Consider the following 14,998-nt stretch of genomic DNA (forward strand, 5'->3'; position numbering starts at 1 on the left):
ACCCTACTTCCGCCATATATGCTTTGAAGTTATTATAAAACTCGAGTTTACGAAAAAAAATCAAAATACAGTGGTGTCTATTTCAGACTCCAACAAATGTAAGAGAGATAACTCATGTTTTATTTACATAAAACGAAACGAAAATGAGAAATAGACATCCAAACTGGATATGTTAAGTACCAGGAAATTAAAAGCAAGGTCTTCCAACAATTTGACAATTCTTCCAGGTTTAAATATCCCAAAAAACTAGAATATTGAGACTTTGAGACAGTATTCTTCATAGCTTCATCTGGATATGTACTAAATGACGAGTTATACTTATTCTATATTCTATATAAAGGTTTTCTAGGTGAACATGTTTTAGTTACAAGACGTTTTACATCAGGTCGATTGAAATATGCTTTACAATGATCGTCATTAGAGGCGTCGTATACAGGTATAATGTCTTTATATTTTGTGCGCTTCTTTTCTGTAATAATGGCATCATTGACGTATTGTTTCTCGCGCTGTCGTATTTCATCCACTGTTGGGGTTGCTTTGCATCGTTGTCGGAAACTTAGCTTGTTGATATTTTCCCTGATATCTATATCATTCTTGTTTTTGATTTCCTGGAAAAGAAAAAAGTATAGAAACAAAGAACGTTTTACTTTTTAAACGGTTGATTCTTGGATTTTTATAGTATGTCTATGTAAACTACAGTCACCATATGTTCTTTTTTTTTTCTATCTGCAGCTTAAATGAATATATACTATTTACTATGTTACTAAAAATTATGCGGCTTTGCCTTATGTTTTCAATTGGTATCCACCGTAATTACCAAAACACGCACATATTCTTTTAATCAAATACTGAAGTTATTTTATGACACTCAAACCTATGTAACCATTTTGTACACATCTGTCGACGTCCATGGGCCTAGAATCTAAAACAACGGTAATCGACAGAACCTCAAACGGAGTATGGCTAGGTGCGTCGTTACCGGTCGTCATCTCCTTTTTTTAATAAAGATAAGAAGATGTCTTCAACAATGAACAATATTCGTGTATGAATCCCGTTATACAAGTTTCCAGTAACATCCAGTGAAGTCCGATATAAAGGCAGTATACCAAAAAAACAATAATGATAGTTTTTGAGAAATAAAAACGAAAACAAATCAACAAAAACAAATGTCAATTAAACATTTTGTAAACTGAGTTCAGACTTTACCTGATACAAACTGATAGCCTCATAGACGTGTTCAGTTAGAGATTGTCTTACCTGATACATACTGATAGCCTCCTGGACTTGTCCCGTTAGAGACTGTCCATAGAGTTCAGTTATTTGGTCAATATAGTATTCCTGGGTTCACGGTTTATCATATTTGAACGTTTTCCAAACATTTAACGTCATAGTAATGGTATAAACAACACTATTCAACTTATTATCACAAATGCAAAAATCATTTTAAAAATATAATGTCAACATTTACATTGACACAAGCGATGATAAAGAGAAGATAGCAAAATGTCAGTCCTATTTGTTCAATTTATTACGTTTTGTCGATTCTTTTACTTTAGTTTATTAAGATCATAATCAAATCCGAGATTTAATCATATTTTCAAGTCATTGTTAAATTACATTTCGGCTACCTAGCAATATAATAATGACACAGAGATGTACCGTTCTGTGATATTGAGGTACACCCCAACCGCCTACTCTTTATACTAATTGTCCTCGTCAATATAACCGTCTTCTCTGCGTACGTAATCAAATACTCTATCAAATATGATAAAAAAATATATAAATTGCTTTGAATTTTCCTCTGAATGTCATGCCTCTTTTGTTTTACATAAAGTTCATATTTATGTACAGTTGCTAGTACTTTAAAGCATAACGACCTAACAATTCAAAGTTCTTGACATTTGTTTAAAATAATTTATATGATTTTAATGCAGATTAACTTTTTGTACAACATGTTGCTGTCATAAAGAACAAAATTTGAGTGTATGTACTTGTTAAAATGTCATATCTATAAGATCTCTGCAGAGTTAAAGTACATACATGTTGTCAAGTAAAAGTGAAATATATTGTTAAATTTTGTGCTATGTTTCGTACGTTTTACCCCAAAAAGGAACGCTCTAAACCATAGGTTCGAGATGCCAAACAAACAAATACTTGGGGGCATTTACACCCAAAGTGTACAATGGACAGTTAAAACAGACCAAGGTAAAGTCTTACTATAGGAGCAGTAGCTTTGGATTTTGTACAAAATTTAACAGTGTCTACTAAGAAGAAAAGACGCGATGGTTAAAGCCTATCATCAGAAATAGTGACCCAGATGTAGCATTGATTTGTAGTGTTTATAAATCTATTAACCAAGGTGGGTTTTTTTAGTCGTTTCTTCTATTAACTTTGACATGTGTAAAATTATGAAGTTTTGTTCGATGCTTTCGTTTTGAAAAATTTTCCTTTTATTTTGCAATTAATAGGAAATTAAAATTATACATTATTGAGTAATAAACTGTACATATATATATGTGCTCATTGTATTTTGTCAATTATTTCCCTTTGATTAGTTAAAATGTAACAAGATTTCAACCGGACTGGCTCAATTGTTAGAGATCGTAATAAAAAAAAGTGTATCTCGTTTTATATCAGAGATTTAGGTTACTCTTAAGTCGCTAAAACATATTATATCCGTTTAAATGTGTCAAAGTCCATCGTAATACCGTTATATCTGAAGTTTTGAATGGATTCATACCTCAAATATTTCTGATTTGATTTTTGTAATGATGTTTCCTGTTATGGTCCGTTTACTTTGGTCTTGATGCACACATATACTTATGAATTTGCTTTCCAACGTTTTGCTTCTTGGGTATCTGATAAAAGTTGTTCCAGAAACTCGTTTTACGTGTACTTAAATATCATACTGTACGTATCAATGGCAAAGTAGAAATGACTATTCGGTGGAGATTTTTGTTAAACAAACTTTCATAAACCGACCGATGGTTTAACAAAGGCATAACGGAGGGTATCACTAAGAAATTTTCTCGGATGTGACAACGATTTTCTTTACCTTTCAAAAAAGTTGAATCACAAAAATACCAAAAAGTCCTTAATCAAATCGAGGAATAAAAACCTCAAACACACTAAACGAATGGATATACAACTGTCATATTCCTGACTTCAAGAGTCTCTGACTCGATAGCTACATTGTAAGTAACAATTCAAGATATATCAATGTTATGTTGACATGAAACGATACATGTGAAATTTCATATCAACTGTGAGAAATATACTTCATATGCAGGTTCTGCTGGATTGTTTCTACATTAAATAAAAGTAGGAAGATGTGGTAGTGTCACAGAACAGAAGTTCCTTCATAATATAATTTCAAAATGGAACAAATATTCTGGAATATTATTTCCACAGGAATAAATATTACAGTAGATGTTCCTAACGGAATAAATAGTATAGAATATTTGTTCCATCAGGTACAGGTATTATGACATTGTTTATAACAAAGTTTCCATTGTAACTTCTGTTAGGTGGAACAAATATACGTTGACAGTAGGAGTGCCAATTCACAATATGCAGAAAGTAAACAATTACAGGTCAAATTACAGCCTTCAACACGGACCCTTGGTGCTCAAAGCCCCAGAAGGACTAGTGTAAAACAATTCAAATACGAATCATCGCAGTGGTAAAATTGAAATCATCTCTTTTGTCACAAAGTTAGGTTCTCAATCAACCCTCACTGTTAATTTCTGTATGTAAGCCATGTTATTATGCATACATTCTATGATGGAAATTTTTATAACAAAAACAGTATGACTACACAAAAAAAAATTACTTTATACTGATAAATGAATGTCACACGAACCGTCAAAATTGAATAGCTAGTTTGTGTCTTACATACTGCCTATTAAGTTCGAACCACTTTAATAGTAAACATTCTGCATTTCACCCTGCAAATTGCTGATTTAAACTTTCGAATGAAATGTATCGTATTCGCTTACAACTATTTGAAAACTTTTGTGTGTGTAACTGTAAATTGATTAATTTCTTTAGAGTGAAAGTTTGAAACCTTTTATATGTATAATTTTATAATATGCAAGAATGGCTATAATCGTCGGAAACTCGAAAGCTTAACAGCATACGATACAGTTTTGATCCCGTATTTACATAAACTCGACATCTTAACAGCATACGATACAGTTTTGATCCCGTATTTATATTTTCATAAAGATTTCTTTACAGACTTATTTTTTACCTGATTAAATCAAATATCTATTAAAAAATATACCTTTATGTGCTACTTTTTAAGTCAAGTAGGTCGAACTTTTTGTATATTTGCTCAAAATTTTGATTTGTGGCCGTATTTTCCCTTTCGAACGAAACACATAACTTTTTTGTTTTAAGTTAAAAACACAAATTGGTTTTTTTTTGGTTAAATAATTTGTAATTTCTATATTTTATAAGTATCCTAAAAATTTATACATTTTTTATTCAGAAATAACTCATGTATTTATCAAATGTTCATGAATGTAGAAAAACATCATTTTTTTCAGTATATTTATCAAATTTTAAAAAAATGCACTATTTACGTTTTCATGAAAATTGGCACACATAATTTAGTTACTTAATCATAGCGAATGGCATTCTAAAAAAGAGGGGTCCATGAACTCGTTTTCAAGTTAAATAATAATAAAGTTAAAAATCAGTCGGAAACTAAATCTTTTCCCGATAAGTCATAGTTTGACGTCGCGAAAATAACAATTTACGTTAGCAACGTCATTACCTCCCCTGTAACTGTATCGTATGCCCTTAAATACGGTGTACGGCAGCTCATTTCAATGATAAAGCAGCTAAACTATTTAAGAAAAAAACTACCGGCTGTTTAGAGCTCGAAATGATCTTCCTGTCATCATTTTAAAGAATTGCATACTTAGTATGTTATTTTGAACGGTTAAAATTGGCTTTACTATTTGGTATGTGTTCTGCTTATTGTTGAAGGGTCATACGGTGGGCCTATTATTGCTGAAATCCACGTGCTTCTGGTTAGTCTTATCATTGTCAATTATGCCACACTGCCTCATTTAATATGATATATTCTGATAGTTTAGAGATAGTTCGGGTTTGTCGTCTTTACATTATATTGACAATAGAAATTAGAAGATGTGAGGGGAGTGTCAATGAGACAACTCTCTATCCAACTCTATATGTTATAAAACGGACTATGTATAATTATAATCACGAACAATAATTGCAACTCATTCTGTTAACAAGCTCCAATTTCAAAACAACAAAAGAAATAAAACTTATGAATATCTATTTATATATTATAATCGTGAACATACAATCATGCATTAATTTACAGAATTCTGGATTTATCATACAAGTATTTAAAGTGAATACAAAAAATCAGCACTTTCATGAAAAAAATATATTACAATACGAAAACGTATCTCAAGAATACAATATTTAAGTACACTCACTGCTAGTTTGTATATGTGTTGGAAGAATGATAAAAGCTAAAGGAATTGTTGGAATAAATCTGCCCTACTTCCGCCATATTTGCTTTGAAGTTATGATAATCACGAAAACTAAATAATTTCAACTTTCATACAATCAAACTTTACAATAATCCTGTCTATATGATTATATGATTGGTCTAAAACAAAACGGGCAATAAACTTTGCGGAACCTTTTTATATATTTAGTTGTTTCTACAGTTGTACAAAACTTCTGCGACACACAGACATGACGACTGGTCTTAAATCTAATGTCTGAATACACATAATAACTGTCTTACCTATATAAAACTCGAGTTTACGAAACAAAATCAAAGTACAGTGGTGTCTATTTCAGACTCTAACAAATGTAAGAGAGATAACTCATGTTTTATTTACAAAATACGAAACGAAAATGAGAAATAGACATCCATACTGGATATGTTTAGTACCAGGAAATTAAAAGCAAGGTTTTTCAACAATTTGACAATTCTTCCAGGTTTAAATAACCCAATACTAGAATATTGAGACTTTGAGACAGTATTCTTCATAGCTTCATCTGGATATGTACTAAATGACGAGTTACACTTATTCTATATTCTATATAAAGGTTTTCTAGGTGAACATGTTTTAGTTACAAGACGTTTTACATCAGATCGATTGAAATATGCTTTACAATGATCGTCATTAGAGGCGTCGTATACAGGTATAATGTCTTTATATTTTGTGCGCTTTTTTTCTGTAATAATGGCGTCATTAACGTATTGTTTCTCGCGCTGTCGTATTTCATCCACTGTTGGTGTTGCTTTGCATCGTTGCCGGAAACTAAGTTTGTTGATATTTTTTCTCATATCTATGTCATTCTTGTTTTTGATTTCCTGAAAAATAAAAGTACATGAATAGAAATAAAAAAAGGTTAAATTTTTGAAACGGTTTATTCCGAGCATTTTACATGACTGTTGTCGAATGGAAATTAAAGTCACCATTTGTTCCTCTTTACCTATCTGCGACTTAAACAAATATAGTATACCATTTGACTAAAACTCTATGCAAGCATTCCGTTATACAAGTTTCCAGTATTATCCAGTAAAGTCAGAGATAAAGGCAGGATAATACAAAAACACAATAAGTAATTTCAGAGTAACCATAATAAGCATTTTTGAGAAATAAAAAAAAAATAACGTCAATTTAATTGAGTTCACATTTTACCTGATACAAACTGATAGCTTCCTTGACGTGTCCCGTTAGAGACTGTCCATAGAGTTCAGTTATTTGTTCTATATAGTATTCCTGATTGCAAGGTTTATCATTATTAAACGGTTTCCAAACATTCAAAGTCATAGTAATGGTATGAACGAAACTGTTGTTTTTCTTCAACTTATTTTCATAAATGCAAAAATCATTTAAAAAAATGTAATGTCAACTTTACATTGCCATAAGCGGTGATAAAGAGAAGATAAGAAAACGTCAGTCATATTTGTTCAATTTTACTTCGTTTTTCTAAGGCTGTCAATTTAGTTTATGAAGATCATAATTAAATCAGAGATTTAGTCATATTTTCAATCATCGTTAAATTACAATACGGCTACCTAGCAACAGAATAATGACACAGAAATGAACCGTCCTGTTTTATTGAGATACACAAATGTCTCCTTATATTCATACCAATAGTCATAGTCAAAATAACCGTCTTCTCTGAGTACTTAATCAAATACTCTATCAAATATGATCAAATAAAATTAATAAATTGCTTTGAATTTTACTTTAATTCTCTAGTGGCACGCCTCTTTTGTTTTACATAAATTTCCTATTGATGTACAGTTGCTAGTACTTTAAAACATACACGACCTTACTGTTCAAAGTTCTTGACATCTGTATAGAATAGGTTATATGATTTTAATGCAGATTAACTTCTTGTACATTAGCAACATGTTGCTGTCATAAAAAACAATTTACTTGAGTGTATGTACTTGTTAAAATATCATATCTATAAGATCTCTGCAGAGTTAAAGTACATGTATGTTGTCAAGTAAAAGTAAAATGTATTGTTAAATTTTGTTCTTTGTTTCGTACGTTTTACCCTCAAGATGAACGCTCAAAGCCAACAGTTCGAGATATCAAAGATACAACTTCTTGGGGACATTTACACCCAAATTAAAGGTACATAGCCAACTTGGACGTACTAAGGAAAACTCCGACTATAGAAGCAGAAAGTTTAGATTTGTACAAATTATATAGTAGCATTGTCGAGCCATTAAATTGCAGTGTTTGTAAAACTATTAATGGAAGTACTTTTTCCGGCCCTTCTTCTGTTAACTTTGAAACAAGCAAAATTTGTGTTTAAAATCTTGACGTTTTGTTCGATGCTTGCGATTTAATATTTTGCCTTTTATTTTGCAATTAAAAGGACATTGAAATTATACATTATTAATTAATAAACCACACATATATATGTCTGCATGCTCATTGTATTTTGTCAATTATTTTCCTTTGGTTAGTTAAAATTTAACAAGATTCAAATCTTACTTTGACTATTGTTAAAGATCGTAATCAACGTGTAATATCGTAATCTATCAGAGATATAGGTTTAAATAAAATGTAACCGTTTAAATGTGTTAAAGTCCATAGTAGTACTGTAATAACTAAAGTTTTGAATGGATTCATATCTCAAATATACCCGATTTGACTTTTTTTCTGATGTTTCCTGTTGTTTTCTGACTGAAATATTGCTTCCCAACTTTTGGTTTCAGGTGTATCTGATTAAAGTTAGTCTGAAGACTCGTTCTCAAATATCTCAAAAGAATAGAAATGGTTTAGACGCCATTATTAAAGAAATTTGTTATTTTTCGTTATTGGTGATTTTCCCACAGCTACTAAAAAGTCTGGAAATGGCATTATATTATTTAAACAACGAAAACAACGTTTAGAAATTGCCAATCGGTCGAGAATTAGGGTTTAGAAATGTACATGTGCCTAGGCGCTATAGGTTACAATACACCATTAGATTTTATGGGCGCAGCCATTTTATGAGCATAACATGGTATTTAGAATTAAGAGTATGACTAATCCTGATTGGTCGATATGTGCGCCCGTTATTTTTTATTATTAGAGACTTCGTGCACTCTGCTTTATACAAAAGGCTAAATAAGAATTATTCCGTAGCCCTAAAGGCACTGAGATGACTTTTCAACGCTAGGACAAGACACTTATTTGTAAGGGCAAAAGTGATAGGCATGGGAGATAAGTACAAAATACGCTAAGAAAAGCAACGCGAACCTATATTTTTTGGACCAAAAAATACTGTCATAATAACTTTTCTTTGATTCTAGCAAGGTTTCGTTAAGAAAATCAACTTTCTAAAGTCTGTATCTCGAAAAAGGCTACCATTGTCGCCTATGGGGAAATTAATTGTTTATTTCAATCTATATGATTTATGCGTTTTATGCTGAACTAGACAATAGAAGAAGCAACTTTCTATCAACGATAGCGTGACGAGTAAACAACTATCCTTGACATTTCATATCAACTGCATGCATGTAAGAAGTATACTTATTGTTTCAGAAAAAGGAAGAAGGTTTGGTACCATTAAAACGTTTAATCCCGATGCAAATGTTTGCACTTGTCCTAAGTCAGGAATCTGATGAACAGTAGTTGTCGTTTGTTTATGTAATTAATACGTGTTTCTCGTTTCTCGTTTTTTATATAGATTAGACCGTTGGTTTTCCCGTTTAAATGGTTTACACTAGTAATTTTGGGGCCCTTTATAGCTTATTGTTCGGTGTGAGCCAAGGCTCCGTGTTGAAGGCCGTACATTGACCTATAATGGTTTACTTTTATAAATTGTTATTTGGACGGAGAGTTGTCTCCTTGGCACTCACACCAACTCTTCCTATATCTATTAATAATTATGCAGGAGCTGTAGGATTGTTTCTTTACATTAAATACCAATCATCGCAATAGTAAAATTGAAAATCATCTCTTTTGTCACAAAGTTAGGTTCTTAATCAACCCTCACTGTCAATATCTGTCTGCAAGTACTATTATGCATACATTCAATGATGGAAAAGTTCATAACAAAAACTGTATGACTGCGCAAAATATACAAAAACCCTTAACTTCATATTGATAAATGAATGTCACACGAACCGTCGAAATTGAATTGCTAGTTTGTGTCTTACACAAGTTCGAACCACTTTAATAGTAAACATTCTGTATTTCACCCTGCAAATTGCTGATTTAAACTTTCGAGTGAAAGTTTGAAACCTTTTGCGTGTAACTGTAAATTGATAAATTACTTTTGAGTGAAAGTTTGAAATCTTTTACGTGTAACTTTAAGCGAGTTGACATTGAAAAGTAGATGTTAATTTTTGGATTTCATAGCAAAACTACACATATCTTCCCAATGCTGTTTATGTAAACACTTTTACCTCGACCAACTCTTTTAAATGAAAGTAATATTTCTTGTTTCAAATCAAATAGTGTTTAGTGAAGATTATATTTTCACTTTATTAACACTTATTTACCTTATTTACCGCGTTTTATTATCTATTAACTTATTTCATTCAAAATGGATTCATTTATAATGTAATTATAATGCTATACATATGTATATATAAAAAAATAAAGAAGATGTGGTATGATTGCTAATGAGACAACTCTCCACCGTACGGACTTCAACAATGAGCAAAGCCCATACCGCATAGTCAGCTACAAAAGGCCCCGAAATGACAATGTAAAACATTTCAAACGAGAAAACTAACGGCCTAATCTATGTTAATTTCAATTCCTTCACCCAATTAAGTTCAATGTTTCTGTTTCCGTTTCTTAGATATGCAGATGTTCCCAGTCTCATGTAATATTATAACTTTGCATCAATGCATAGACGTGCATGATTCTTTACCCCTCTTTTTCTTTAGATTGCCAGCGATCCTTATTATTGAAGATTATTCGCCGGGCGTCGACTATAAAATTTATAATTTACACTTTAGCAACAAAAATCAAAAATAACAAAATCAAAAAATCAAAATAACGTATGTACATTTGAAAAAATAAATTGTGATAAAAGTTAACTATATACATTTGATAACAGAATAGTTAGGGATAGAATATGGGGATGAGAGCAGATTCTGAGATCCTACTCTTGAATCCCTGTACTGTACTGCATGATACTATTTGTTGTGGCAGATTATTCCAATTTATAACAGTTCGTGGATAAAATGAATATTTACAACTGTCTTTAGATGTTTGTATTTGCCTAAATGAGTGTGGATTGCTATGTCTGGTTCTATTGTCTAGTGGGATCAAAAGGTTATGTGTAGGGACTGCAACAATTCCATGAATAATTTTGTAAAAGAAAACAAGTCTGTATCGTAAACGCATAATTTCGAACGGGTACCAATTTAGGTCTGTCATCATTTCAGTAACTGCGGTTGCATGAGAAGCGTGCTGCTCTTCTCTGAAAATTGCTGTTTTGGATGTGGGTCCCAAATTGTTGAGCAGTACTCTAATTTTGGTCGTACCAGGGCTTTATATGCATGAGCTTTAACTTTCGGTGATGCTATTTTTAGGTTTCTACGAATAAATTCAAGGGACTGGTTTGCTTTTGATGTCATGTTATCGATATGTTTGTCCCATTTTCAATTTGATTGAAGAGTTAGGCTTAAATATTTTGTAGAGTTAACTTTTTCTAGAGAGTAATTGTGTAATTTATAAGTGAAGTCTAAAGGTTTGCGTTTTTGAGTTACACTGATAATGTTGCACTTATCAGGGTGAAAATGCATGGGCCAGTCCTGCTTCCACCTGCCGGCCGCTTCTAAGTCAGACTGTAATTTAAATGTGTCATCTGGTTTTTTTTTAATTTCCCTATAAATAATGCTATCATCTGCAAACAATCTTAATGTACTTTGTTCAATATATTCTGCCAAATCATTAATAAAGATTAAAAATAAAATTGGACCAAGCACTGTGCCTTGAGGTACCCCAGATGTTACAGGAATTTTATTTGATGTTTCACCTTCAAGGACTACTGTTTTGTGTTCTGTTTGTTAAGAAATCTTGAATCCAATGATATGCATTACAATTTATATCGTACAAACCAATTTTATACATGAGGTGGTGATGTGAAACTTTATCGAATGCTTTTGCAAAATCCATTATTATGATGTCTATTTGGATGTTTTTATTATTTGAATTTGCAAGATCTTGAATAAATGATATAAGCTGATACTCACAGGAGCGAGAGGATCTGAAACCATGTTGTAAGTCATATAATATTTTATTTTTTTCCAGATGTTTCATTATGCTACTAGCTACAACATGTTCTAATATTTTGCAGCAGATGCAAGTCAATGATATTGGGCGATATTTTATGGGATCGTGTTTGTCGCCTTTTTTGAATGCTGGACATACACTTGCGTGACGCCAGTCGTCTGGGATCTTTCCAGAGTTCAGTGATGTTTGGAATATGATTGATAAGATGGGAGTGATAGATGATTTACACTCTTTTAAAATTTTTCCATGGATGAGATCAGGCCCAGCGGCTTTGTTGATATTGATATTATTTAGAAGTTTTTCTATGCCCTGTTTTTGTATCTTAATATCGGGCATCTTCGGATGTTTACGGACGCCCTTATCTGGTATTGGGTCATCTGTTACAGGTGTAAATGCTTTTTTGAACTGTTCATTTAAATGATAGCTTTTGCTTTTGAGTCAGATGTTAGTGAGCCCTCTTTTCGGAGTGGTGGTATGTAAAAGCTTTCAGACTTTTGTGTTTTTATATAACCGAACAGATTTTTTGGGAAGCTCTTTGATATAGTAGTAGTAGTGTCATCAACTGGTATACCACATATCATATTTTCAATATAATGCCAATAAGATGTTTCTGCTTTTGGCAAGTTTCCAAATCCCAATTTTAATAGCGTTTGTCTGACACACGAAAACAGTACACAGATCATTTTGAATAAAACAAAATCGTAGGACGAAGATATCGTGTTTAACTACAACTTGTTACAAATATATCGCATTTCATTCCGTGTTTACATGTTTATATTCTTATACAAACACCGGCTGACTTTTCAATTGATTTATTTACACCTCTAACACTTTCAAGCTTCTACCAAAATCCACTTGTTTATTTTGAATTGATAAAGGATATACCTAAAGATCAATTTCAGATCAAACTCGTTCTAACCCCTGTTGATAATCCTCGATTATCCTAAAAGATTATCACCGGGAGTTCGTCGTTTAACCTTAAATTTCGAAAATCTGGACGTTTTACTTATCATAGAAATATTCTAGATTACTTATGACGGGCATGTATTTTATATTACTTTAGACGGATATGTATTTCAATATAAATATTGGACTGCATTCCATTTGACCCTTAAGTATCTGTTTAACAGCATGCACACAGTTTCTCTATTTAAATTTGTAAGAATGTATTAGTAAGCATCAAATATTTTTATGAGAAAAAAAATCCAGTTGAATGTTTAAAATGTGATAGAAACAACATTATAAATGGTATCGTAGGGTAAATACAGGTTTTAATGAATAGCATCGTAGATCTAGAGTGCATGTAGCTTCATGTGGCGTGTTTTAGGGTCTATATGAATAGCAAAGTGTATAATGGATAGTGTTGTGAGGAGCATCGGAACGCGCTTGGGGTTTTATAGAAAGGGAAACATTCTTTTCATGGTTTACTTTTATAAAATGTCATTTGGATGGAGAGTTGTCTCATTGGCACTCATACCACATCTTCCTTTATCTATTTTCATGAATGCTTTAGTTTTAATGGAAAACATATAGTGCAATAACATACACAAGCGTACATAAACATTGTCAGAGTATCGTTTGAACTCTAAAAGGCTTATTCTCCTCGTGCTTTAAAAAAATATATTGCTGTCTGTCTAATTAATATTGTATATAAAAAAAAAATAAGGATATGTAGTACGGTTGCCAATTAGTCAACCTATTGCAATTGGTCTCCACATATGAAACAAACAGCCATTGTTGCCTACCTTAATAGCTAATGTTCTGTCAATGATGGCTTGCGTTAATGGTGACTTGAAATATGACATGGCGAATCTATCTTCCATTGCGTCATAATGTGGAATTATGTTTGTCCGTCTTGAACTATGATGTTTGTGTGTTTTTACTGCATCATTAACAAAACTTTTTTCCATTCTCTTCATTTCATCGATGGATGGCAGTGATTTTATGGTTGTTTGTACTGTGTCTTTTCTCCAAAGAGGACTTCCAAATGTAACCCAAGACATTCCCTAAAATAACAAAAAAGTTTTGCGATAATTTCAATGCTATATCAAAGGATCATTACTTTACATGTGTAACTGTTAAATTAATTATTTAACCATGTCAACTAAAACAGTATAAGTCTTTAAGATTTAAAAAAATATTCCGACACTGGAATTAGTTCGATCTGTAAAGTTCGTTCCAAACTGAAAGCTAACAGTTGGTTTATACTGCATACTGCATCATGAATGCATATAAAAAAAAGACCGTATTAACATAATTTGGTTTTGTTCTGTGAATAGCGGATGGAAGGAGCCACTAGAATTTTGATTAAAAGAGGGACGCCAGTTTAAGAATAATGCAGATTGTGGACGAAAAGCGCGTCTGGCGGAAATACAAAATTTCAATCCTGGTATCTATGATGAGTTTATGTACTACTAAAATGAATCACAGATTGTCGAATAAGGGACATAGTTAACTTGCTCCTTTCCCCCAGTTTATTCTAGACCATAAGTAGAATTAATCTGTGTATGTTGTGTATAAATAGCAAGAGTTTTTCGATTTTTTTTTAATTTCGCGTGTCATTGTGCTTATATAGAATCTATCTAGATACTTGTTACAAATGTTTTTCGACAGATTATTTAATATAAAAAATGATGGATCTCGCTGAGATTAATGGATTAGCATTGCTTGGATTTTTATGTATGAACAAGATATGAAAACTTACAATGTATATCTTTAAAAATAACATATGTTTGAAAAAAAAATCCAAGTGTACACATGATATTTTTTTTTTATTCTATACTGTTAATAGATATAGGAAGACAAATGGAAGATGGGGTATGAGTTAAGTCTAATTATTAAATTTCTTTTTATTTAAAATTGAGTCTTACCGGTTCATATTTATGGTATTTCCTGTGTCGATACATTGATGCACCATAACGTCTCACGCGAACTGACCATCTAATCTTAACAGTAGGCGATCAGGGTTGGGATTAAATGGTATTATAGTTATCTTAATCTAGTCTTTTACCGTTATGTTATTTAAATATGTAGAAATACAAAGGTGGTGTATTCTTTAATATCAAATTGAAAAAGTCGTTTGGATTTAGGAACAAGTTAGCATAGAATTTTACAAATATTCCTTTTAAGCTTAGTGATTTAAAATAACATCTAATTCGCACAGGAATGGGCTTATAGAACAGCTTTATATATTATGATAAAAGATAATAAACGAAATACAAAAATTATTACTGTTG

At 31.8% G+C, this 14,998-nt stretch overlaps 1 protein-coding gene across 1 annotated transcript; it reads right to left on the reverse strand.

The window, feature by feature from the left end:
- Nucleotides 1-229: 229 nt before the first annotated feature.
- On the reverse strand, nucleotides 230-14,748 carry LOC139510767 (uncharacterized). The gene is made up of 4 exons (XM_071297295.1): nucleotides 14,633-14,748; nucleotides 13,508-13,768; nucleotides 6,089-6,370; nucleotides 230-608 (listed from the first exon to the last, which is right to left on the reverse strand). Exons 1-4 carry the CDS (start codon nucleotides 14,666-14,668, stop codon nucleotides 324-326), a joined length of 864 nt encoding a protein of 287 aa, XP_071153396.1. The 5' UTR covers nucleotides 14,669-14,748; the 3' UTR covers nucleotides 230-323.
- Between the last annotated feature and the right edge of the window lie 250 nt (nucleotides 14,749-14,998).

This window comes from Mytilus edulis, chromosome 2 (genome assembly GCF_963676685.1).
Source record: "Mytilus edulis chromosome 2, xbMytEdul2.2, whole genome shotgun sequence".
NCBI classification, from domain to species: domain Eukaryota; kingdom Metazoa; phylum Mollusca; class Bivalvia; order Mytilida; family Mytilidae; genus Mytilus; species Mytilus edulis.